Genomic DNA, 25,111 nt, shown 5'->3' on the forward strand with positions numbered 1-25,111 from the left:
CTCTCTGATCCTACCTTCTATCTCTATTCTGCTACAATAGTCCATGGAAGATCAAAAGACAAAATGCCAAAGTAAATCATTTATTCTGTAGAAGCCTTGGGCTTAATTCATTTGTGCTTAGAAATATCTGCTTAGATTCAGTACTGCTCCCATAAAGAATGGCAACAGAACAGGTGTTTAAAGCTCAGCTGCAACAAAGCCCTTCATTATTTAGCAAAAAGAAATATAGGAACCATTATAACAGCTAACTAAAATAAAAATGAACCAATTCATTGTTTATGGAGAATTGGATAAAATGGGTTAGGAAATAAGGGATGTTTTACCGATAACCTCAACATTTTCTTGTATTAATGTATAAAGTAAATAAGATAAATGTGCATTACATCTGTCTATTTTCTTATAATTCCATTGGCTTTTTTAAAGAAATTGAGTTTACAAACAGACCGTCTGTCACATTTGTGATCCAACCATAACTGTATCTACCATTGAAAACCATCCACCCATTGTGTTAATAATAATAATAATATTTTAAATGATAAATTTTAGGTTATGTTAGGTTATTTTAGGTTATGTTGATTGATTTTTTCCCATTTATTGCCTTCACTTATTAGCTATTATAATGAATGACTAAGAACGGAACATCAATTTAATACATTTCATTTGGCAGTTATATTGTGGCTCTCACAATATAACAGTACAACAAAACAAAAGATGCTATTCTTTATGTTGACACTTACGTGACACCCTTAATAAATGCACTGTAAAAGATAGCAATTAGGCTATTCAACAGCATAATATGGGGCTTGATCTAAAATCTGGACTTTTCCCAAATGCTAAGATAATACTCACTGGTTATATACATCTCCCAGGCCACGGATCCAAAAATGTCCCTAACTGATCAAACGCAAGTGCATGTTTTTATTACAAATATCTCACAATCACAGCATAGCATGCACTGTTTCCACATCCAGTGCATTTCTAATCAGCAAACGTTCTAGTTGACGTCGGCTCACGTTGTTGCTGCAGTAGAAGCTCATTACATCCAGTGTGGTAAAGCTGGCATTGTTAAATAGTGTTTGTTAAATAATTATGTTTGTTTTGCTTTTGAAGGGTTCAATTACCACCATATTCACACTGATGGCCTTGTAACAATGTTTTAATTTAAAGTATGGCACACTACCCACCCCATGGAATCACTAAGTAGAAGTTGTTTTCAATTTTTTCAATGTGTGTTTTTTGTACTGGTCACAGTCTAGAATACACAATCATTATCTGGGGTTTAGTTGGGGAGTAGAATCACAAACCACGCATTCTTGACCACAGTGAACACCAATTAAGGTTTAGACAGGTCACTGAACTGAGTATGTGGTGTCTCACCTTGCATAACCCATCTGTCTGTTTTTCAGAACTGGTTGGCTAGCAGATAAACACTTAACAATATGGAAAAAATCATATTTTATGTATCTTCAAAGTCCACAATCTGTCATCTGGAAATTAGATGAAAGGTAGTGGTGTCAACTCTTCAAGCCTGTTATGTAGCTATGTAGTTGAATCTAAAATTAATAATGAATGTTCAAAATAAAATATTGAAAGTTCTTTTTTGGAAATTACAGGAGATGAAAAAGACATTTGAAGTTTTTCCTGCATTATACCTTTACCGTCAGTTGTCTCTCTATCTATTACCATCACACTGTGCTTGAGTCAGATACTCACTTCATATTCTTCTTTGAATCCGTAGCCTTCAGCACACTTCATCTGTGTGATGTGCTGCAGTAAGTCAGCTACACGGATTGCTGGGTGAAGTTGGCCTGTCTGGTATGGAACATCAGCTGGTTCTCGTTTCTTGTAAGTGTGAGGCTGAGCTAAGCTGCTGGTTTCGCTGTTCGTATGGTTTTCATCTATAAAAAAGTGTGAAAAAAGGTTAGATGACTAGTCCCTGAAAGTGACCTAAAACTATTTAACAATAGGAACCGTTGGGAAAACATAAACAAGAAGGGATAGGGAGGGTAAACTGAGGTAGAACAACACATTTTTCGTAAAGACACATTTGTGCATATTAGATAAATAACAACATCATTTAGAGATATGACTTAGTAAAGGAATATTTCAACAAGACAAGGTTTGAATCTAGAACAAGGCCTTTCCACCAACAGATGAGTTGAAGTTGAGGAGTGAATTCCAATCTGTAGATGATGTTTTTCATACAAACATGAAATAGGGTGAAAGATGATATGGCTGGACACAATGTATAAAGGATCAACACAACTAGGGAGGGCATCTGTGATTCCGTAGCATATGTTAAGCACCCTCCCATTCAAACAAATTGTAGTCCTTTAACAGTCTGAGAATTGTACTTAGATGGTCTCAAGAAACCAACTTTACAGTGCATGCAGCTAAATATTATCCCAAGTTTGATGGAATGTCTTAAGCCCAACATGCATTTCGACACAAAATAGAACCTAGTAGCACGAAGCCCCAATAACTAACTCTGTTCTTGAATAGTAAGCAAATTAGGCTCATCTAGCACTGGAAGAATGACCCCACATCCCCCATAGTTGTTCCTCCAGAGGGTAAGAAAGGAAACTTACCATTAATTGGCACTTTTAAGAAGATACAAATCAGGAGGGAAAAGAGTAGGAAAAAAATAAGACAGGGCATAAGCAATTAAAATGTATGCAGTATTAACAGTATTTAAAGGGGGAGGCCAGGTAGCAAGTAGGAATATTAAAACTTTAGGAGTGTTTTAAATAAACACACTTAAAGTGCTATGGTACTGTGTGTAGTTACAAGGTTGGGCGTATTTAATGAGACTTGAGTAACATCTCAGTTTTAATGAGAATTCTTTTTCTCTTTTTCTTTAACAGTTAATTTAATTACAATTGCAAATGATGAAAATTATAGTTGATTTCGTGACAAGGCCTGTACTACATAAATAACATCTCTTTATGAGAAATGTTGGTATATAAATCATTTTTTTTCTTTTCTTCATGAGGGTCCGCCCATATAACATTTCACAAATCAATAAATCATGTATGTTTTCTGGTATGTTTTAAATAGCATTAAATACATTTAAATGAATTACATTATTTAGCTTATCTCATTATATCAAAGATTTTTTCACACACAGCCTGATAAGTACCAATTTTAAATGTTTTTCATGCAACAATAGTGTATAATGAAGACAAAGGGATCTATAATTATGTTTAATTATATGCTACATTAAGAGTACTAGCAAATGCCTTAAAATAACATAAGACACAAAGGACAAAAAATGTCATTTATTTTTTTATTTTTTTAATTGTCAAATAATCCATCAAATTTTAATATCACAACATATCCAACCTAACTCCATATCCTCATGAGATTCTGGTCCAGTCCTGGTTTTCAAACTCCCATTCTGGTCCTGGTATTCCAGATTTTCTACAGAAAATTAAAAATGCCATGACCAGAATGCATCGAAAAAACAGAACATTAAAAACAAAAAATAAATAAATAAAAATATAAATATATGAAATTGCCCCAACCCACAAAGCCATTATTTACAAAATTTTAACATTGGAAATATTAAAAAAAACAGCAATAATTAAATGTGTATTCAGAAATAAATATCATGCAACAAAACTTCTTGAACAAACAATGTTTAAGCTATAACAACAGTTTTTTTATTACACTAAATATGATGGAAAATAAAATATTTCAGAACAATAAACCCAGTGCTATTTTCCTTCATTGAAAATGTGAGTAAAACAAGGTTTAAATTATCTAACATTAAATTATTATAATTACTATATATAAGAAAATATTCTCTTCTTGATATATATTTTCTATAAATATCTTTATATAACATGTAGTCTCAAAAATGCATGTGTTTTTAATGGAAAAATATTTCTAAATTGAATTATGATATGCCTCAAATTGATGCAGTGGAGGACACATTTAGTGGATTTTTTAAAAGAAAGCTTTTATATCATATATATCACATTTTTTACAGAAAAATGATTGAAAATACTTTATTAATCTCATTACCATTATTGTTAAGTATATAGTAACCAAATAAAGTAAGAGCATACATGAAACATGGTCGTACCTGTTACTTTGAAAAAGTTATTTACAAGCTGGATTTAAAATTATACTGTAAATTGTGTTTTTTCATCTTTCAATCGTAGAGTTTACTATACCTAGTTAAAGGGACAGTATCATCTAGAAATGTTCATATACATTAAAATACCATATACTTCCAAAATGTGTCTACAAAATGTATTTCTTAAGTACAGGAAACCTAAGATCTGTAAGCAAATTTTATATTCCTTTAAATAGATAGGAAGTACCACATTTAACCTATACTTTACAGTTCTAGCTTGTAATATATGTTTATTTTGATAAATATGTAAATATTGTGTACCTGGAGTAAAGAGTAGTGAATCGAAAAAGTAAACGTTGACCCTCGTAACAGCTCAGTACTTAAGGCTGTACTTAAGATTGTTGAAATTGATAAGGATTTTTATAGCACATTGAAAAGAAAGCCTATTTTCACGATTCTAGTGGCTACTTAGAATCTTACAGTTGTAGATGAGCAGACATATGTCATACTTTAGGACTAAAACTCCATAAAACTATGGATAATGGTAGAAGGTATTTAAATATGCGAGAGGATGTTTTATTTTTAGTGATTGCTGATCACTTTACATTGCAAATGGCAAACACTACAACATATCTTTTGGGTTTTTTTAACACAAAAATATCTAGTACGCTTGAAATCCATTCACATAATCTAAGAAAATTTATATTGAGTACCCTATAGTAAATTTCATGCACATACATGTCTTTAATGACACCAGGATTTAAGTCTGTTTTTCAAATCTCAACAACTTCCTTTAAAAGAAAGTATATGACAAAGGACCAAAAACAGCGTCACTTAGTTACTTTAAAATAAAATAATTCATCACATTTTTGTATCACAACATATCCAACCTAACTCCATATCCTCATGAGATTCAGATCCAGTCCTGGTTTTCAAACTCCAGTTCTGGTCCTGGTATTCCAGATTTTCTACAGAAAATTAAAAATGCCATGACCAGAATGCATAATAAATCTAAACATCCCAAGCAATTCTTGTGATACTGTCCCTTTAATAATTGATATAATGAATAAATAAAAAATAACTGTAAAAAATAAAAAAATAAGATGAAAATGAAGCTAACTTATGATTAAAATGGCTTGCAGTTGTTTATTAAATTATATTTCTTTATATTGAGAATATCTGTCCATCATTAAAGCACATTTTTAATTGCTGTCAAAATAACAGGAGGGAAAGGTACTATTAATGCAGTTTAACTTTTTAAAACAATTTTTTGGTAATTAATTCAGGATGCCCAGTAAGCTTACATATTCCTGGTTTCTAAAATACTACATTGGTGAGCCAATGGACACATTTATGTCAGTATGGTTATATTGATGTAATTTGCATTATTTATACATTAGGGGCACAGACAAGTAAAGTGCCTCTGGCAGAGAAAAAATAAATCCCAGTAATGCGTACACAAAGTGCTATATCTTGGCCTAGGCCCAAACCACCCACACCTGCCAGATGTGCAATGTAGGCAAGGTAGGCATCCGCCTAGAGTGCAGATAGCTTACGGGCACATCCTCTGCGGTGGGCAGGTCTGCCCGCTGTTGAAGGAGCAGGGCCTGTTGGGGAAATCATTGATCTCCTTCCCTCTAAAGAGAAAGCAGGGAGGCAAGGAGAAAATAGATATACACAAAGGAGGAGAAATAAAGAGAAAGAGGTGAAAGAAATAAACAGAAAGGAGATGCAAGTTAAACAGAAGGAGGACAGGATATAAACAGACAAGGGAGAGATAAATAGAAAGTTTAGAGAAAGTGAAGGAGAAAAAAAGAGAAAGGGTGGGGGGATAAAGAGTACAAAGACACATAAAAAAGAAAGGGGAGAAATAGAAAAGAGAGACAAAGAAAGAGAAAAAGGGATAACAAGAGGGTATTAATAAGAAAAAGGTGACAGATAGGGAAAAAAGGGAGCGATAACTATAGGAGGTGAAATAAAGAGAAAAGGAAGGAACAAAGAAAAGGGGGCAAGATGGGAGAAAAGAGGATAGATAATGAGACAGGGTGAACATTATTAGAAAGAGAAGAAGAGAAAGTGTGTTTATGTAGGGGCAGGAGTGAAGGGTAGTGTTTTTGTGTATATTCTATCCATTACTGTTCTTGAATAAAAGGTGCACATGAGTGAGACTAAGAGGAGCCCTGACTTAGAGAAGACCTGAGAAGAGGCCACTATGGGTGCAATCTGGGTGCTGCGGCAAGTCCTGTGTGTGCAATATGGGTGTTGGGCGTAGAGAGGCACAGTGAAAGAAAGGACAAAGGCGGCCATCAACACCTGTTGGGAGGGTCATATGTATGATGTGCTCACACCCCTTGGGCAGAGCACAAAGTGAGCATGGGGCAAGGGGTGGAGCCAAGGCGGTGACAAAGGTGGTGACAAATCAAAGTGGCATCCTTTCATTTACCTACCTATGATATATATAGACATATAAATGTAGACAGGCAGATATAGACAGACCTATAATTTCTGCAGGGAACACCTTTAAAATACAAAGAAAAGCTATTCACATAAAGTGTATTATACTCTTATTTTCAGTGCCCTTAGTGTTGGGCAGCGATAAGGGAATAAGAAAATGATTTAATTTAATAGTTTTATAATCCTGCAACAAAATTGCACAGATTTAGTCAATCTGTGGCTTTTCCTCCCTAAAGGGTTATACTATCTGCTGGATAAAGCTTTGAATGAAAGACAAATAGATAAAAGAAATCAAGTATAATTCTACATAGATACTGATTACTTTGGTTTACTTTCTAGATTTGTTTATCTCTCTGTGTGTAAGTGTAATAATTTTTTTATGAACTGGAATAGTTCTTAACGTGATCATTTAAAATATTAATATTAATGCTGCAAGTTTGTGGTAATTTAACACAATTTAAACAAAGTAAAGTGTGTTACAGGGTATGTATGTTTAGCAGGGATTACATAGTAGACTTGTGCCAATTTCCTTAATTCATATGAATACGCAACAAAACAAATGAAAATGAAGCAGAGCTACACATTTTTTTGTTGAATTTCATTGCTTTTTCACTCTCTCACACTTACGCTCTCTCACACTCTCAAGCTCTCCCAATGTCTCCCGACCTCCTCAGACAACTGCTTTTGTGTCCCCATCTCTGTTTCTTCTCTTGCCTCTTCTTGTTCTTCTTTCTCCTATCTTCTTTCTTCAATCAGGTATCAGCTCTGTTAACCAAAAGGGCAAAGCCTCTGTGCACAGCTTCTCCCTTGATTGGAGGAACAGAACAGAGGCTCCACCCATGGCTCCACCCTTTCTGCGGAAGTACTCTGAGAGGCCAGAATAAGGCAGATGGATTCCGGGAGAAAGAGCGGTGCAGAAACATTTCTCTATCTCAACGAATTTGTCTACATCATCCTGCCATCTAGCAAAATGGCAGAGCTACTGCACGTACCACAGGGACAGTCTCTCCCCCGTTCCTCTAATTAGGGGAGGCTTTTGTGGAAGCGCTCCAGGAGGCCTGGTTAACTGAGCTGATACTGATACAAGGGGACAAAGAAAGAAGACAGAAGAACAAGAAGAGGCAATAGAAGATGCAGAGCTGCAGAAAAAGACACAGGGACATGTAACGGGTTGGCAGAGTAGGTAAGTCATTGAGAGAGAGTGAATAAGAGTATGAGTAAATGAGAGTGTGAGGGGTGGGAGAGTGAGTGAAAGTGTGAGAGAGCTTGAGTGAAGGTGAGTGACAACAAAAGTTGTTTAAGAATGAAAATGCCCTCTGAGTTTCTTCCAAACCGAAAGGGCAGGAAATGAAATTTGTTCTCTGAAAAAAGTCTATTACATAGTATATTGTGTTGATCACTTATATTTAAAAGGGAACTGTCACCATCATAGTTTTTTAGCATAACAAATTTACTATAGTTACCTAAAGACTATACCTTGTCTTTATTATTTAGTGTAATTATTTTGGATATATTTAGTATAAAAGCTCATCTTATAGAAGCTAACACTGGTGGCACCCTGTGGCAGAGCCAGTGTTATCTAAATAGTCTTCCGTCCTGAAGTTCACTCCTTTTGCCTAATCCATGCTTATAAAGGCTGCCAAAACTAAACAACAACAATCAGCAACTTAACAGCGGGGCAGAGATAATATGAGAACTAATCATGCAGATTCAGAGAATCTGATTTTTATTGATACAAATTGCTCATTTTAAACACCGTTACATAGGTTTATTTAAGCAAAGTAACGTAAAATGTACAATCTAAAATAAATAACAGCTATGATTTGACTACAAATCTCAGCATCCTCATGAAATACAGGATGAAAAAAAGGCTAGGCCCTGACTAGCCTTAAGAGCCCATGTCAGCTGTCCCCCTCATGACACACCTCTAGCCATTTGCCTTAAGGAAATTAATTTTAAATGTTGGGAGGTATGATTATCTTTAATTAAAAAATATTAAAATCAACTAGTCCTTTAAAGTTTGTTTTTAATAATCATGGTGTTAGGGGTACTTGTACCATTCAATACAATCTGCAAACAGGTATCCCTTTTACCAACATTTCTAATTGCTTTGTTCTATTATTGTGTTTTCCCGCTTCTCCTATTTGCCAATGGAAAGGCCAGACAGGAAATTAATCTATTAAGTGTCCTCCACATTAGAGAATAGGCCCTGTTAACTTGACAGTAGACCCCTGCACAGTAAACCATAGAATCATGAATGCCCGAGTGGGGTGAGATCATGGCACTCATTTTAATTCTTTAAAAAATAAAATAAGGTTAGTCTTAAGTTTCCCTTACATTCATGTTAAAGTAAAGCCTTATAATCGGTTTAATATTCCCTTCTGACATTTTGACAACATATTAGCCGGTGCTTGCACTTGGATTGAAATGCGCAAATAATACATGTTTAAAGGATAAACGTTTTCAATGAGAAGAAAAAGCACATCTGCATGTGCATACATGGGAACTTCCCAGGCTGCCCAGAGTGCCCTCTTTCCTGAAGTCTGCAACCGAGGAGCATGGGTAACTACACATAGGAGTGGGGTGTGCTTCAGTTAGATTTTATTGGGGTGTGAACTGGGCGGGAGTAGACAGGCAGGGTGGAGGGTGGACAGGAGTGGCCTGGAGATTGAACACACTAACCCCAAGTCCCGTGAAGCACCACTTTAACTGGAGACACTGGGTGAAACCAGGCAAGTTCCCAGGTATGGTCATATGTTTTATGACATTAGTTTCTGAGAAAAAACATGAACAAATTTTACTATATAAGGTATTGCGTCCAACAAGCAATCACAGTGAAAACAGTTTTTCCACAATAATGCTGGAAGATTGTGTGAAAGATAAGCAGCCCAGATCTCTGACCGTTAAATAGCTTCCCCATTCCCCCACAGATTCAAAGTAGCACTGTAACATTGAAATATTTTTCCTCAATACATTTCAGCTTTTTGCCTGTGTAAAAATCACTACAGTCACTGATTTGTGAGGAGCCAAACACAAGACGGATGGGTACGTTTCTTCTGCTACCACTGACTATGCTAGTCATTTGTACAGTAAACTTTTATGAAGGGAAATGATCTCACCTAAGATTGCGGTGGGCACAAACGGATCTGCCATGCACCATAAGTAGGTCCCGGCACAAAATAAATTAACAGAAAAAAAGGGAAGAGAGAATAATAGAGTTGACACAATGTTCTGTTTTCCAGAAAAGAATCACAAAAGGCACTCAAAAACTCATTTTTTATACATTCTCTATGGGATTAAATCCATGACAAAGCAGCTATGTAGTTCTTACCTGGGTAGTAGGCGTTAGGTACGGTTGTACTTAGGGTATTTGTTTTCATTGTGAAGGATGAAGGTGACGACACAGCTGTAAACAACAAAAGGGTCTTAAAATTACAAAAAACGGAGCTTCAGACATTTTTCAGACTGTACTAAAAAACACATGTTAACATTCTGGAGAAGGCTGATGCTTTTCATTGTGAACATAGCTGATACAGATAATTGGCAACAGGCTTCCTGTGTTTACAGCCTCACTGGAATACAAACAGTAACAAAGCTGGGGGCATAATGGAATATATATATATATATATATATATATATATATATACACATACATACATATATACATACATACAAATATTGGCACCTTGGGTAAATATGAGCAAAGAAGGCTGTGAAAATTGTCTTTATTGTTTAACCTTTTGATCTTTTCTCCAACCAATACACACACATACTCTCTCGTGGAAATTGCAAACACAACACAGGTTTATCCAAAAATAATTGTAAAATATGTGTGACACAATTATTGGCACCCAATAATTTGTCGATAATTTGTGTTACTTTCTTTTGCCAAGATAACAGCTTTTCCTATAATGCCTGATAAGGTTTGAGAATACATGGCAAGGGAACTAAGTCTATTCCTTCCTACAGAATCACTCCAGACCCTTCACATTTTGAGGTCAGTGCTTGTGGACTCTCCTCTTCAGTTCACCCCACAGGTTTTCTATGGAGTTCAAGTCAGGAGACTGGGGTGACAAAGGTAGGACCTTGATTTTATGGTCAGTAAACCATTTGTGTGTGGATTTTGATGTATGTTTTGGATCATTGACCTGCTGGAAAGTCCAACCACGGCCAAATTTAAGCTTTCTGGCAGAGGAAGTCAGGTGTTTTTTTAATATCGGTTGATATTTGATATAGTTTATGATGCCATCTATCCTAACAAACTGTCCAGGTCCTCTGGCAGAAAAACAGCCCCAAAACATTAAAGAGCCACCGCCATATTTAACCATGGGTATGAGGTGCTCTTCTATAAGGCTACCTCTCTTTGTGCCCCAGACCCACCACTGGTGTTTATTGACAAAAAGCTCTATTCTGATTTCATCTGACTGTAGAAACATTTAAAGTTCCAGTAGTGTCTGGCGAACTAAAGACGGTTGAGTTTGTGGTGACGTAGGTGACGTCGGGTTGTAGTTTTGGAGACTTTCTGAACCCAACATTCAACTAACGTCTGCAAATCTCCAGCTGTGATTCTTGGAGATTTTGTGGCCACTCAATCCATCCTCTTTGCAGTGTGTTGAGACAATATAGACACATGTCCTCTTCCAGCCTAATTTATAACATTTCCAGTTGACTGGAACTTCTTTATTATAGCTCTGATGGTGGAAATTGGCATGTCAATGCTTTTGCTATTTTCTTATAGCCAAGCCCTATTTTGTGAAGCTCAACAACCTTTTGCCGCACATCACAGCTATATTGCTTGGTCTTACCAATTGCGATGAATGACTAAGGCAACATGGCATATGTTTTACCTAATATTTATTCTCCCATGAAACAGGAAGCCACAGTTGAACAATTTCCTGTTCCTAGTCACCCAGGTGTACTAAAAATGTAAAACATCCCTGGGAATATAATCCAACTACATTTAACATATATTTAACAATCTTTATTTTTAGGGGATAAACATGTGTTATGTTTGCAATTGTTTGCTGCCCATGAGAGCAGAGTATTTTGTATACTGTTTGAAGAAAAGATCAAGAGGTTAAGCAATAAAGACAATTTATCACAGCCTTCTTTGCTCATATATACCCAGGGTGCCAATATTTGTGGAGGACACACACACATATATATGTATTTCAGTATAATGTATATATAATACATTGCACACAAACATGTTATTTATTCAGACAGAATCCAATAAAACCTGACTGACACCTGAGAGAGAGACATATATTCCTCTGGCTTTATATGACTACAAATTCCAAGAGAATCTTGAAAGAACAAAATAGCATAATTCACTCAATGTGATCTGATAAAAGAGCATTGGGTTGCAAGCGTATAGTCTACGGTATGACAGGGAAGACAGGAAAGCTTGTTATGATTATCTGGAAAAAGTTGTCGATGCATCGGTTGCTGCTTATTAAAATATGCAATGTGATTTAAAGCCCAGTGTGGAAGGGACTGATTTAAGATAAGTGACTATGATTTAACATAAGTGACTACTTTGTCCATTAAATTGATTGGTTAATGAGAAGGAAAAATCTTAAAAGTCACTTTAAGTCACTTCAATTTCTTCCTCTTCCACACATTAGGAAAAAAAGGAGAGAAAGTGCTGAAAATGAAATCCTTTTGAACTTACATCTGCCATTTAAATTGTGCGTGTCCATGAAAGAGAAACCCTCATCACAGTTGGTGCCTTGCTCTGTGTAACTTCTATCCATCGAATTCACCATCACTGTCATTTCCTGACGCGTGTTGCTCAGAGTCTCTTTACGCTTCTTGGCCAGTTTCCTAAGGAAGCATCAAGAAGAAAACAATAAATAGCATAATAATTGTGCCACATAATGTTATCATTACATGGTTCCATTTAATTACACGATACACTTCAGCTATGTTTATAAAGGACCAATTCTATGGCTACAGTCTAAGTTCTAGGACCAATTGTCCTTCTGTGTTTTGTATGACGGACTGAGAACTGACCTTTGTAAAACAGTCTATTTTCTACAGAGTTAATGCATACACTCAAATGTGTTTCAATTAATACAAAGCAAAAACACTTTAGGCAAATTATAATAAAAACACTTGATGAGATATTGATAATGAATACAAATCACTATGTTTCACATTTCCTGCAGACTATTCATATCATATATATATATATAGATATATATATATATATCTATATATATATACCCAATTATAGTCTTGTAAAATACATTAATTGTTCATCAATATAGTTGTAAGAGATACTAGTAGTGTTTTAATGGTGCTGTTTCACATACTGTGCTGGATTTAACCCTTTTGTAATTTGAAGTATCATTTCTAGTATCACTGAACTCCCATACTCTTTCTAAAAGTAATTCAATAATAAATAGTATTGCAAATAATTCAATAATAATTAAATAAATATAATTAATTATTTATATTTAATTGATTATTATTGAATTAATTAATTAATTAAATAATAATTAATTAAATATAAATAATAATTTAAGTAAAAATGTGGTAATTCATATTTTTCTAAGATCTGTTTAATGTCACATAACACAAAAGCAGGCAATGAAAGGTTGTTACAATAGCCACAAAAGTAGTTTTAAATCTGTCTGTGGGTTCTTATGTGGTTTATTGCTTAACACCCCAGGCTGCTCAAATACTGGGGGAACAGCACCTTTAATAGAGCTAGTTTTATTTGATTTAGAATTACTTAATGACATGTGTACTGAAAGAGAGCTTCACCAAATGGCGACAATATTATGAAACTCAAAATTCTGTTCTCTCAATCAACTATTAACCCCTTGCCATGGGTATGAAATGGTCAGACTGGATCACACTCTTAATATACGAAATTACAGCAAATTCCCATCAAAATACAGTTGTGAAATAGCTTTGACGTAAGGATATCTCTCAACAATCAGATATGCATGCTCTCTTTTCAAAATCCCCAAACCTTCCCCTAACATGTTGTATAGCCCACAATCTAGCAAATTTCTCCAACTGTCCAATTGAGGTCATTTGCGTGTTCGGGGAAAGATCAAACATGTTTAATTAACATCTACTTAAGCATTTGATTTTTAAAGAAGCTATATTGTTAATAGAAAAATGTGATTTATTCAGAAGTTCTTTGGTAAAGTCCTCATTTTATGATCCTTTTATAGCCTTCATTCTCTACCAGCACTGTTATTGAAGTTTGTAGATAATCTAGTTCAGTGATACAAAAGCAAAGCAAATTATCTGCATTGTTCATTTTTCTCATTCCAAGAAACAAAATGTCTTGATGGACAGTGATATCCTATATTCTCCTATCTAAATCAATTTTGTAAGTAGCTTATCTTCATGATCATGACATACATTTTTGTAATATTGTCCTGTCAATCACTGCACATATTCACTGCAATTTCCACGCATTTCTGCAACAATCTAAAAGAAGACATTTTTTCGCTTTCATCCAAGTGGTGCCAATAAGACAGCAGTGAGGAATGCTTTGCAATACAAACCATGAAGTAATACTTATACAAGACTGTAAAAAGTCGATCTTCTTTGATAAAATAACTAGTTTGGATATTTTGGAAGACACAGGTATTTCTGACCTATTTACCAACAAAAATGGAATAGCATAAGAGGTCACGTCATTTTAACCCCTTGACGTCCCTTATGATGCTTCATGCCATCATGTTTTTGGGCTTACATAAAACCGTGTCTTTAAGCAGGACCAGACTGGAGAAGTAAAGCAGCACTTACAGTTTAAGGCAAACAGCCACTAAATTACATATGTTCAACACATGTGTAGCCACATGCTACGCTTTTAATCTTTTACACTCTTGTAGCATGCGGCTTGGCATATCCAGCCAACAGCCCGACACTTAAGTGCCCAGTACTTAAGTAAATGCAGTAAAGGTAGGCGCTCTCGGCCACTGGCCCACTAGGCATTTCCCTGGTGTCCCAGATGCCCAGTCCGGGTAGCCGTATGGGAACCAATAGTGCTGTCACGGTAAAATGATTGCGGGAATTAGGCAAAGTTTATATAGCGCCATCAAATTCCGTAGCACTGTATTATTGTTGTGGGAGATATTGGTTTTAGGTTAGTGGATGGATGTATTTTACGGCTGTTTATGTTTAAATACAGTAGATGCGTTTCCTATTATTTATATTTTTTCCTTCATGTATTTTTCTTACTAAATAATAGGCCAAATGTATAAATATGGTACTAGAAGGAAGTCCTTTTCCATCCTGGAAAAAGTATATAATTTGTATCTTTTTTATTGTATAAAATTTGGTGCATTAAATAAAAAAAGGCTTTTTTACTCAACAGCCACTGTCTAATTTAAAAGTTTTCCCTGAGTACCTGATATGTCTGTCAAAGGACTACTAATCAATTTTCAATTGCTTTCGCTAAACATTAAGATTGTTAAACTTAAAACCATGATACTAAGTTACAGCTAATTGATATTTAACAGACTATTATGTCATATATGTCAATTAAAAGTCTCAAATTTCAAATTTTCGGTATTGAAACTGTCGCCGAACAATAGATCCATCTTGTCGAAATCTTCAGTGTAATTAATCTTAGTCATGCTGTCACATTTCAGTGTTAGATCTTGATAGCAAGTTTTAATGATATTAATACAGAATTAGGTTCTTCACAGCTGTTGATACACAGGCAGCATGTGCATGCCACTCGGTAGGAAATGTCCATCTCACAATTTCGGTATTATAAATTCCCATTTGAACACCCTGTGGGTAGGTTTTAATTAAACTACTGGCCACAAAGGGTTCGCTACTTTCTTTGTAGGGTGAGTCAATTCTCTTATCCGGATTCTCACTCGATATTTACTGTTACTTAATGAGAAAGGCACAGTTCCTTGTTTTCATAAAGTGACGATGCTCTGTGATATGCTGCGTTGCTTTTACTGTTGTTGTGCCATTCGTAACGTTGACTTTGGTTGTATTTATCCTATACTGTGACCATCAAGGCTTTGTACCTCTTATACACATGCTAATTAAAAAAAAACATTTTAATTGAAAAAGTAAAATGAATAATAATTAGTATTATTTCAAAACTATAGCCAAGTATTACCGAGTACTTAAGCTGTTCTCAAAATGAATGTAAAAAATACTACTAACGATAATAATTCAATGGAAGCTAACAGAACTGAAGTCTCTGGTTCTAATAGCACTGTTCTATTGGAATAAAGTAATTTTGTTGTTATACAATTACATTTAAATGCGTTTTACCACTTCCTGCATTGCAATGCTGTGTAATGAATAGCAGGTCCCTGTGGCTTGGAGGAGACCAGGAGTCTGCTGTTTATTCAAAGACGCCAGAGAAGTTAATAGACAGTTATAAACTAATTGAGTGTGTCTGAAGTGATATCTTCCCATTCATCTAGCTCATTCTGTTTAGCTCTGTTTGTCTTCCATATGGTGCTGAACCCTGCTGCTCCAACCCGCCTTACAACATAGTAACAAAAAAAAGTCTAGCAACAGGATGCTAATAGCATAACTGCTCTTCTAAATGTGTTTGACAATACTGATATTATCTTTAAGTACCGTATTTCCCCATGTATAAGATGCTCCCATGTATAATAAATTTTGGGGTCCGAAAATTACACTTCTATCATGCCCAGGTTCCAGGATGAGTGTGATGTTAGCTGTGCTGGAATCTGGGTATGCCTGGGCATGATAGGAGTGTTATTGCTGTTAGCAATCGTGTATTTTTAATATAGCAATCACACTCCTATCATGCACAAGCAGCCAACACATGCACATTACTTTCAGCCTCCCTGTGCCCTGCCCCCCTATTTACGCATCCATGCTATCACACACACATATTCATTCATTCCCTGATTCACGCAGATTCATACACCCTCCCCCACCCTTACCTGAACTGCAAATCTTCCGGTGCCGCTCGCAGACTTTGTTTCCCTCTGCGTTGCTCGAACTCTGGGTGAACTTCTCTTGTCCTGCCCAGGGGAGCAGGAACGGAGCGGAGTCATGTGATATGATGTACATTCACTTGACTCCACTGGATTCCTGTGTCAGACACGCTGCTGAGCAACACAGAGGTAAGCAAAAAAAAAATCTACAACCACTGTATAAGATGCACCCTGTTTTTACACCCCACATTTTTCGAAAAAAAGGTGCGTCTTATACATGGGAAAATATGGTAAATCTGTTCTCCTGAATTCTGACAGAGGAGGCACAACTTACAGGCAATATAATGGTGATGTCTTCTCCAGACCAGACTGGGGATTTCAATTGGCCCTGGTGCTTTAAGGCCAGCGGCTGATAAGTGTTATATATAAAAATGTATTTAATTGTTTTTATTTACACACTATAAATGAGTCACTTATTTAAACCTGTATTCCCTTCACTAAAGCAGTTTCTCGGTTGGTACAAGCACATTTTCCTTAGTGCTCTGGGATGCTATGTAATATTGTTGTTTATGGAGATCCATGTGGGAGAGGCATGATGTCTGAAATATTTCATTGTATTGAAAAAAAAAGTTATATGACTATGTTGAGTCTTTTTTGCAGTTCCTTTTTTTTACAAAAGTGTGTAGCTTTTGTAAAAAAGGAACTGCAAAATTATAGATCTTGGCCAGGATCCACAACCCACCCATTAGTCCTAAAATAACATCTAAATGGTTCTTTGAGGGCCATAAACAATTTGGCGACTTCAACGAGGTTTGCTTTAAGATAATAGTCCATCACAGTGAAGTTAAGTGTTGGAATAAAAATAACCATTTTTTCTTGCTTTCTTCCTCTGATGTGTCAGCACCAAGTCACCTACAATAGAAACTTGACAGCTACTTAGTTAAGAATCTGTCTTATGCTCTGATCAGGCTCTGCAAGCTCTGTCATGGTAACTTGAAAGATAGTTTTGTAAAAATTCTACCAGTAAAAAAGAACCAGAACATATCCTCGGCTCCATGATTTTTACATGTTTTTATGTATATTTCCTGCATAGCTTTTAAATCATATTCAAAAATCTGTTTCCAGGTAGCTTATGCACAATGATTAGGAAGCAGCAGAGGAGACATATAAGAGGTTAAACTGACCGTCTGCTGTCATTGAACACCCACTAAAAAGAAGAATGCATATTACCGTACTTTGCGAGTACTTTAATATGCATTTAAAAAAACAAACACAAAAAAAACCAAAGAAAATTTAAAGCATGATAGTAACCCAAAGCCAAAAGGGTATTTTTTAAATGGGTCTTTAACTTTTTATTAAAGTTTGTACTATCTGTTAAAACAAAAGGATAACAGGGAAAGACTGTAAAAGGAAACATGCTGCATAGGCCTGTTTTTCAGGACCACGGAGAGTGAATGGTTGGGGATATGCTGTAATTAGTCATCTGTTCCTCTTAGGGGAACGTATATTCCGGACATGGGGAAAGACACTTGAAGGACTGAAGGACTTAGCTAGACTACTTACTCGGTAGGTCTTTTTCATAGTGTTCTCTTGATTGATTAAGAAAGTTAGTCCCTGGTTCTATTACCTGCTAATACTATATAAAACATCAAAAGTTTTAAAGAAAAAAAACAAAAAAAAAAACCTGACACGAGTAATAGATTTTTAGACAATTAATACACTTAAGTGTAACTAAATACCCATGGCACCGAGTAATCTTGGGGCAACTGAGCACTTAAAGGACTAGCCAAACTGTACAGCACAATAATATAACATCCCTCAAACACATCTGATATGCAATGTTGGAGCACACTCACATGCTGAACTTTAGAAACTGAAGAAGCAAAAGCCCATGGTAGGTAACTCAAAGAACTTTTAATCATTTCTGGCTTTAAAGAAATGTCGCTTAAACATCTGCCTGACAATGAAAAAGCCAGTGGTCCAGGTATTGAAGATCTAGGTCAAGGGATAACTGTCAGACATGGGCAAAAAAGTCTGACGGATCATAATTGATTTAATCTTAAATTCATGTGATCTTGTGGATGGATAAAAATGCAATGCTTGGTATACATAACTAGGACAACAAGGGAGACATTCAATATTTTGGTAATAATTTTCATAGATATGCTAAATTTATATTTACTATTGTAACCAAAATAATACCAACCTCAAAACGAATGTAAAAAATAACAATATTAACAATAAGTTAATGGACGCTAGCACTAAGAAAAACAACAGTACTATTTTTCAGTGTGACTCCATAAAAAGAAGGACCCTGAATAGACTATCAATAAACACGTGTTAAGGTAATTAGAGATAATTGGAAATCAAATCAGATTTTAAGGGCAATTATAAGGATTTATACATGTATTGATTTACTTGTGGATTTCCTGTGGTTCTTCATTGAGGTCTGTACAATTACAACATAAGCTCATTTTGGAGAGAGATGTCCCCCAAAAACTTTTTACTGTGAACCTTTTTACCCCCAACCATCAAACTATCACCCATTATGGCACCCATGATGAAGAACAATATATCAAACTAACCTAGAAATATTTTGTAATGTTCATATTTGTTTTTATAATTTGGAGCTTTGACATTCTCTAGGAATTTAGTCAAGATCAAATCCCTAATTGCAAAAAATCAAGCAAGCTAGATGTGAGATGAGGATCAGTCATGCTGCATGTTTGGCGGAGCAAGATATGTGTTTGATAATCCATGAATAACGCCTGTCTAATGTTAAGACTGAGGATACATGATGCATGTATACACAGGTTTCAGGCTCTGGTAAATAACATTGAATGTTATACATGAACATATACATGCAGGTTTTCTCACTCACTTAAGTTTCGGGGGGTCAGCATGCTGTATAGGGGTGGATGTAGGGGTTCACACGGCTCTACTGGGCATCACACTGGGTGGCTAAGGTTAAGTGAAAGGACTAGGGATGGCTTGCTCAGAGCCCTATTATGAATGCATTCTATAAAAACTTGACTTTTTAAGATTATTTACACAGTGTGACAGAAGGCGATGTGGCCTACTGAAGGGGTTAACATAAAGATTTGTGGAGAATAAAATAATTTGTGCGTCCACACCACATGTTATGTGGCAACCCACTGACTTGCATGACTCCCTCAGACGTCTTCATTAGTCACTGCCAACCTCAATCTGCTTCAGTTATGTTTCACAGGCATCCCAGTGGAAAGGATGTCTCCTGAGCGATCACAAGCTACACTACAGATAAACTGTCTCATTTTACAACGTGTCAAGCTAGCACATCCTTACTCCCAACAGCATCTCAAAAATCTAAAATCTGTAAACGCTATTAACCTTGCCTAGGTATTCAAAGTGTTGTATGCATAGAGCACCCATATTTTAAGAGGCCCCTATAGAATAAGGAAGGGTAGGTCCTCCAAGAGTGTTTTTCTTGCACACATCATATTATTTAAGTCATGATCATCCAATCCAATATTCATTACAAAAGGAGTCTTACTTTGCCCATAACCCTTTGATTTAAGCAGGGAGATTGACTGAAATTTTGGATTCTAGGTCAAGTGTGCAAGGTTTGGAGCGACTGAAAGTTTCATAAAAAATAACTGGGTCGTTTTTAAATACTAGACTTCTAAAAAATAAATTTTTTCCATTTGTCAATGTGACATGTTTAGTGATAACCGGTCAGACGGGTAGAACCAAGGATACCAAGGTTCAAAGCTAAAAAAAAAAATAATTTTTGGGTTTATAGAGGGATTGGCGTCCGCTAGAGAGTAACCAGAGCTGTAAATCCCACTAACAGCAGCAGGTGGGAGCTGCTCCAATCTAACTCCTTTAGGGCCAAAGCACTCCATTTACTGCCCTGTCACTGGAAGAGATATATATGTTCATGACGTTACCAGTATTGTGATGTTATGTCTGATGTCATTAACAAAACTAATGAAGTAGGGTGAACTGTATTTCTGCTTTTTGTGCTGCATAATTACTGTATGTTTGTAATGCGCTGTACTCTATAGTGGATCAGTCTAGTAATTTGTTTTGTGTTAGTTATTTAAGAGAAAAATGGTTTAATTAAAAAGTTGATACATTAATATAAGAGAAGGCTTATTATGCCCATTCAATTGAAACCCTTTCTTAACTGTCAGTATTTGTAAAATAATTCAACCGGTATTTCAGGAACGAGTGAGAAAGTGATTGTGACATGCATAGAGCAAGTATTGTTTAGGAAAACGTATTAATAGTTTAGCCTCAAACAATTTTACGAAAGGTAATATGACATATGAATAGTTTTTCATTATCTTTAATTAGTAAAGTCAAAGTATTGATTTGCATTGCATTGCTTTTCCCTTGTACCAAAGGCATTTAATAAACAGAAAAAAACCTATTTGAATTTCACATTAGCTATTGGAATTTGAAGCTGGAATACATCAAGGAAGAAACAACATGTCAAAACAAGTTCATCGTTAAAACCATTGTTTATGGTATTTAGGTAATCCACGTATTACCAACAATTACTTAACCAAGAAAGTGCCAAGCATCTGTGTTACCCCACCCAAAAAAAATGTTCAGTATTACACTGCATACTCTTCTGGCAAGCAAAAAGTTAAAAAACAAGCTTGTTATTTTATTTAGTAACTAGTTGCATAGCCTGGACTTGACAAACCAATTGCCGTTTAATGCGTGTGATCCATGGACAATGTGATTGTTGGTGTTGGTGATGGATGAATCATTAGGCTGCTTAATTCTGATTTAATAGCCCAATATTGTCACAAATTAGACATTTAATTTCCCAACAATTTTGAGTGTGGCAGGTTTTATGTCAGTGACAAATTTACCGCTAACGTGATGGCCCTAAAGCAGGGTGCTTCTCTACCAATGTGAAAGCTCATTAATTTGTGACATCAAGTTCTCTGATTGTCTCGGTGAAATCCTAGCATTCCCTCAACAAGGAACATATTTTATCCCTGAAGCCAGTGAGATTATCTAATTGACAAGCAAATTAAAAAAACTGGAACAATTTAACTAGACAATGTTTTAGTCAACGGAAGCAGAAAATTTACCAACTAAATAAGAATCCTTAAAATTACAAATTTCAATTGTTACAGCTACTACGTGTTATAGAATAATTCCCTGTAAATGTTCTGGAGGAAACCCACAGAACCAGTGTTGACTTATAAATGAAGGCACATTATGTTTTAGGACGTAAATTGGATACAAATTATTTATCTTTTTTTGTCTACTAAAAAAATCCTGCTAGAAAACATTTTTGAAAGATGGTTTGCATTTCTACTAAATTTATAACATGGTTTACAGAAACCATTTTAATAATTATTCTTTAGACTTTTCTGTTGATGCTGTAAATTGGAAACATTTTAGACAGTTTATAGGTGCAATAAAGAAGAACAATACATTGTTTTGCTGAAATCAAATATTTAGCCCCAAAACTTTAAAAAGAAGCTTTATTTATACTAGCATATTTTTCTCTAAAGAATGAGTGACGTTGCTGTTAATGATGCATATAGTCATATTGGCCCATGAGAAGATGAACCATAGGTAAAACTTTATTGTTAAAAATAAGACAGTTGATTTGCTAAAGAAACAGTTGACAGAAGGGAGAGTTTAAAGAGTTAAAGCTACATATCTACTGCAAGTAAACGCTTGGGAAGGTCCAAGCGATCCAGCATTGTTCACATACCCTGGGTTGAAATAATGACAGATAGTATATTTAAGAATGTATATAAATATCCATAAACATAAATAGACATCATTAGCAAAGTACCCCAGTAACACCTATGGATAGAACATACATATCCCTTCTATAATCCAGTGGGTATCAGTGCTGCCCTCTAGTGGTAAAAGCGTGCTTTTGTGCTTAGCACTGGCTATTTGGGGTAGACAGCTAGCAGGACAGTTATTCTGTTATCAACATCTAGAGAATTTTAGCAGTACAGTCATTCCATACAAATAAATGGATAAAACATAATAATTACATTTAATCAGGTAAGGTCATAATAATTATATTAAGGCCAAGTTTGTTTCCTTGTTTGGCATCAGTAAATTAAAAAAAACAACAAACGCACAAAAAAAGAAAAAAATATGAGATTCATATTTTAAATGCGTGTATTTATTATGCATTGTAAGAAGCAGTTAAAAAAGATAAGATAAATGTAATATATTTGATGTACCACTCTTTATTTGAAGCTAGGACCTTCAGAATAACAAAAAAACATGTTTTTACCCATCTATGGAAGCCAATCATCATATATATAATTGCGTTGTTGTATCAGTCAATTATCCACTTTAGTACATCAGAAATGTGTTTTCTGTAAAGGTTTCCTGGCATAGTACAAGTTACTAGTGCACTTCACAGAAATGTTTATTAATCTGTAGGCGATCTCTATTCAATTGTAAATCGTGTCCACTGCTCCCCCCCCTTTAAATGCTGTTACTGACATCAAGGTGCACTCTTCTTATGTACAAGCTTTTGTGTTCAGAAGGCCATTGTGCCTTCAAAATGATCCTGCCATTTATATTTATCAGCAGACGCACAAAAAAATCTCTACTGCAGCATATTGCTAACCAACTACAGGGATTTGAAGAAGAAAAGCTGCCTATTTCACTTTAAATGTCAAGAAGCAATTCACCTCAGTGTGCTATTCAGAACATACAAAGAGATGCTAAAATGCATCCAAAAATGCTGAGAGGGCCTTCCAATCAGAGATGTCAGATTTAGGTAGATTGCTATTGGGGAAGCTGTAAAGAACAGTAAGGGGTGGGCTATAATGATAGCTATTCTGTTATAGGGGGTGGGGAGGAAAAAGATGTAAAAAAAAAAGAGCAATGCAAAAAAAAAGGGACAATTGGAGAAATAACCAAACAATGCAGTAGCGGCTTGGAGCAAAACAAAGGAATCCGTAATCGCCGCGATTGAATGTAGGTGCTTTCATGTCACATATGGCACGTGAAGAAGCTGTTTATTTCAGATCCAGCTGGCACACTGTATCTGCACATCTTAGCCGGTGTACGTAAACGTGGCCTGCCGAAAGTTTTATTTGAACTGAAAATGCTAAACTTTCTTGTACAATACAGTGCATTATAACCAGGGCCGGCCTTAGGGGTGTGCGACCTGTGCGGCCGCACAGGGCGCCATAGCAACAGGGGCGCCGTCCGGGGCTTAAATGAAAACATTGTTTGTTTTTTTGTAACTTTATTTAACATCCTCCATATTAAATAAAGTTTTTTTAACTTTATTTAACATGGATGATGTAAAATAAAGTTAAACAAAAAAAACCAAAACAGTGTTTTCATTTAAGTCCCGGGCAGGGGCGCCGAGCGGTTGCTCGTGAAGTTTTCAGCAACCGCTCGGTGCCCCTCACTCTCCGTGACTCCTTCGCGGTGCCGGCGTTTCATGCTGAGCGCCTGATTTATTCTGGCGCTCAGCTGTGAAGCACGCATCGCTGCAGAGTGGGAAGACGGACGCCTCCCGCTCCCACCGCAGGACTCCAGCAACAAGGTAAGTAAGGATAGGGGGTAGATAAGTGATAAGGGGCAGGGGGGGTAGATAAGTGATAAGGGGCAGGGGGGGTATATAAGTGATAAGGGGCAGGGGGGTATATAAGTGATAAGGGGCAGAGAGGGGAAGGCAGTGAGAAGGGGCAGAGGTGGTAGATAGTGAGAAGGGGCAGAGGGGGGAGATTTTTTTTCTTTCTTTTTTTTGGGATGGGGGTGCCAGAGGAGTAGTTCGCACAGGGCGCCAGAACACTTAAGGCCGGCTCTGATTATAACATACACCGTCCACACTGTAGAGCAGCTACGCGGGACAGCGGGACAGTGACACTTGGAGGTGTCTAATCTGTTTAATGACTAATTTCGGCTAATTTCGACTTTAAAACCTAGTTTATTCTTGTATTAAAGCCAATAATGTGGGAGGGTGGAACCTGGTATAAAAACTTTAACCTTCAAGATGACCTCCAGGTCAATCAATAAGGCTTATACGCAAAACATACTTTGATGCTGGATTACACTACATCATACTACATTCTGGTTTACCAGAACTTTTTATTGCACTGTATAGAATGTTGTACTAAGAAAGTTAAGTAAAAGCTCTTAAAGCTCTTAGGACCTAATGATAAAGGCCCACAATAATAGATCCAGGGCTGAATATTATAAAGGTGAGGGTTCTCAGCTCCAACCCGGCTCCCTGTTAATATACCGGCTGCAGATAAGGGCAATCAGCACATAGGATTCTACAAATTTGTCCATAACAAATTGACCTTTCCAGCGTATTTTAAAAGTCATCCGTTTTTTCCATTTGTGATAGTTTTCTCTGAGGATTTTAACATTTTAATGAAACACTGCATTTTTAATGACCATCATGCTTCCTTCCGCATTTATATAATGGCCATCATGCTTCCTACCTGGCCACATTTAATCTCCCAGTTTATATACAGTGCGATTCCGAGCCTTCAGGGATAACCAGGATGAATCACTGTTTAGCAAAGATTGAAAAACGGTTTGCAGCGGAAGTTGCAAATGGCAAAAATGAAACACAATTTCTAACCGTCTGTTTCAATGCCGGAATCATGAATCATGAAATCTCTGTAATCAAAAGCAAAACAAATCTGCGATTTTCAATATG

The 25,111-nt window shown here is 36.1% G+C and overlaps 1 protein-coding gene across 5 annotated transcripts in view; it reads right to left on the minus strand.

Moving 5' to 3' along the window:
• PTPRM (protein tyrosine phosphatase receptor type M) overlaps positions 1 to 25,111 on the minus strand; it is a 321,476-nt gene that overhangs the window by 42,684 nt on the left and 253,681 nt on the right. For 3 of the 5 annotated variants that reach the window (XM_053468204.1, XM_053468203.1, XM_053468205.1), the window contains 5 exons: positions 12,210 to 12,361; positions 9,867 to 9,941; positions 9,655 to 9,681; positions 3,331 to 3,420; positions 1,714 to 1,898 (listed from right to left, as the gene is read on the minus strand). In XM_053468204.1, the coding sequence (XP_053324179.1) occupies positions 1,714 to 1,898; positions 3,331 to 3,420; positions 9,655 to 9,681; positions 9,867 to 9,941; positions 12,210 to 12,361 (529 nt within the window). The remainder of the gene's footprint in view (positions 1 to 1,713; positions 1,899 to 3,330; positions 3,421 to 9,654; positions 9,682 to 9,866; positions 9,942 to 12,209; positions 12,362 to 25,111) is intronic. The other 2 variants (XM_053468210.1, XM_053468206.1) reach the window with 1 other exon arrangement.

Source organism: Spea bombifrons, chromosome 5 (genome assembly GCF_027358695.1).
Source record: "Spea bombifrons isolate aSpeBom1 chromosome 5, aSpeBom1.2.pri, whole genome shotgun sequence".
Lineage (NCBI taxonomy): Eukaryota > Metazoa > Chordata > Amphibia > Anura > Pelobatidae > Spea > Spea bombifrons.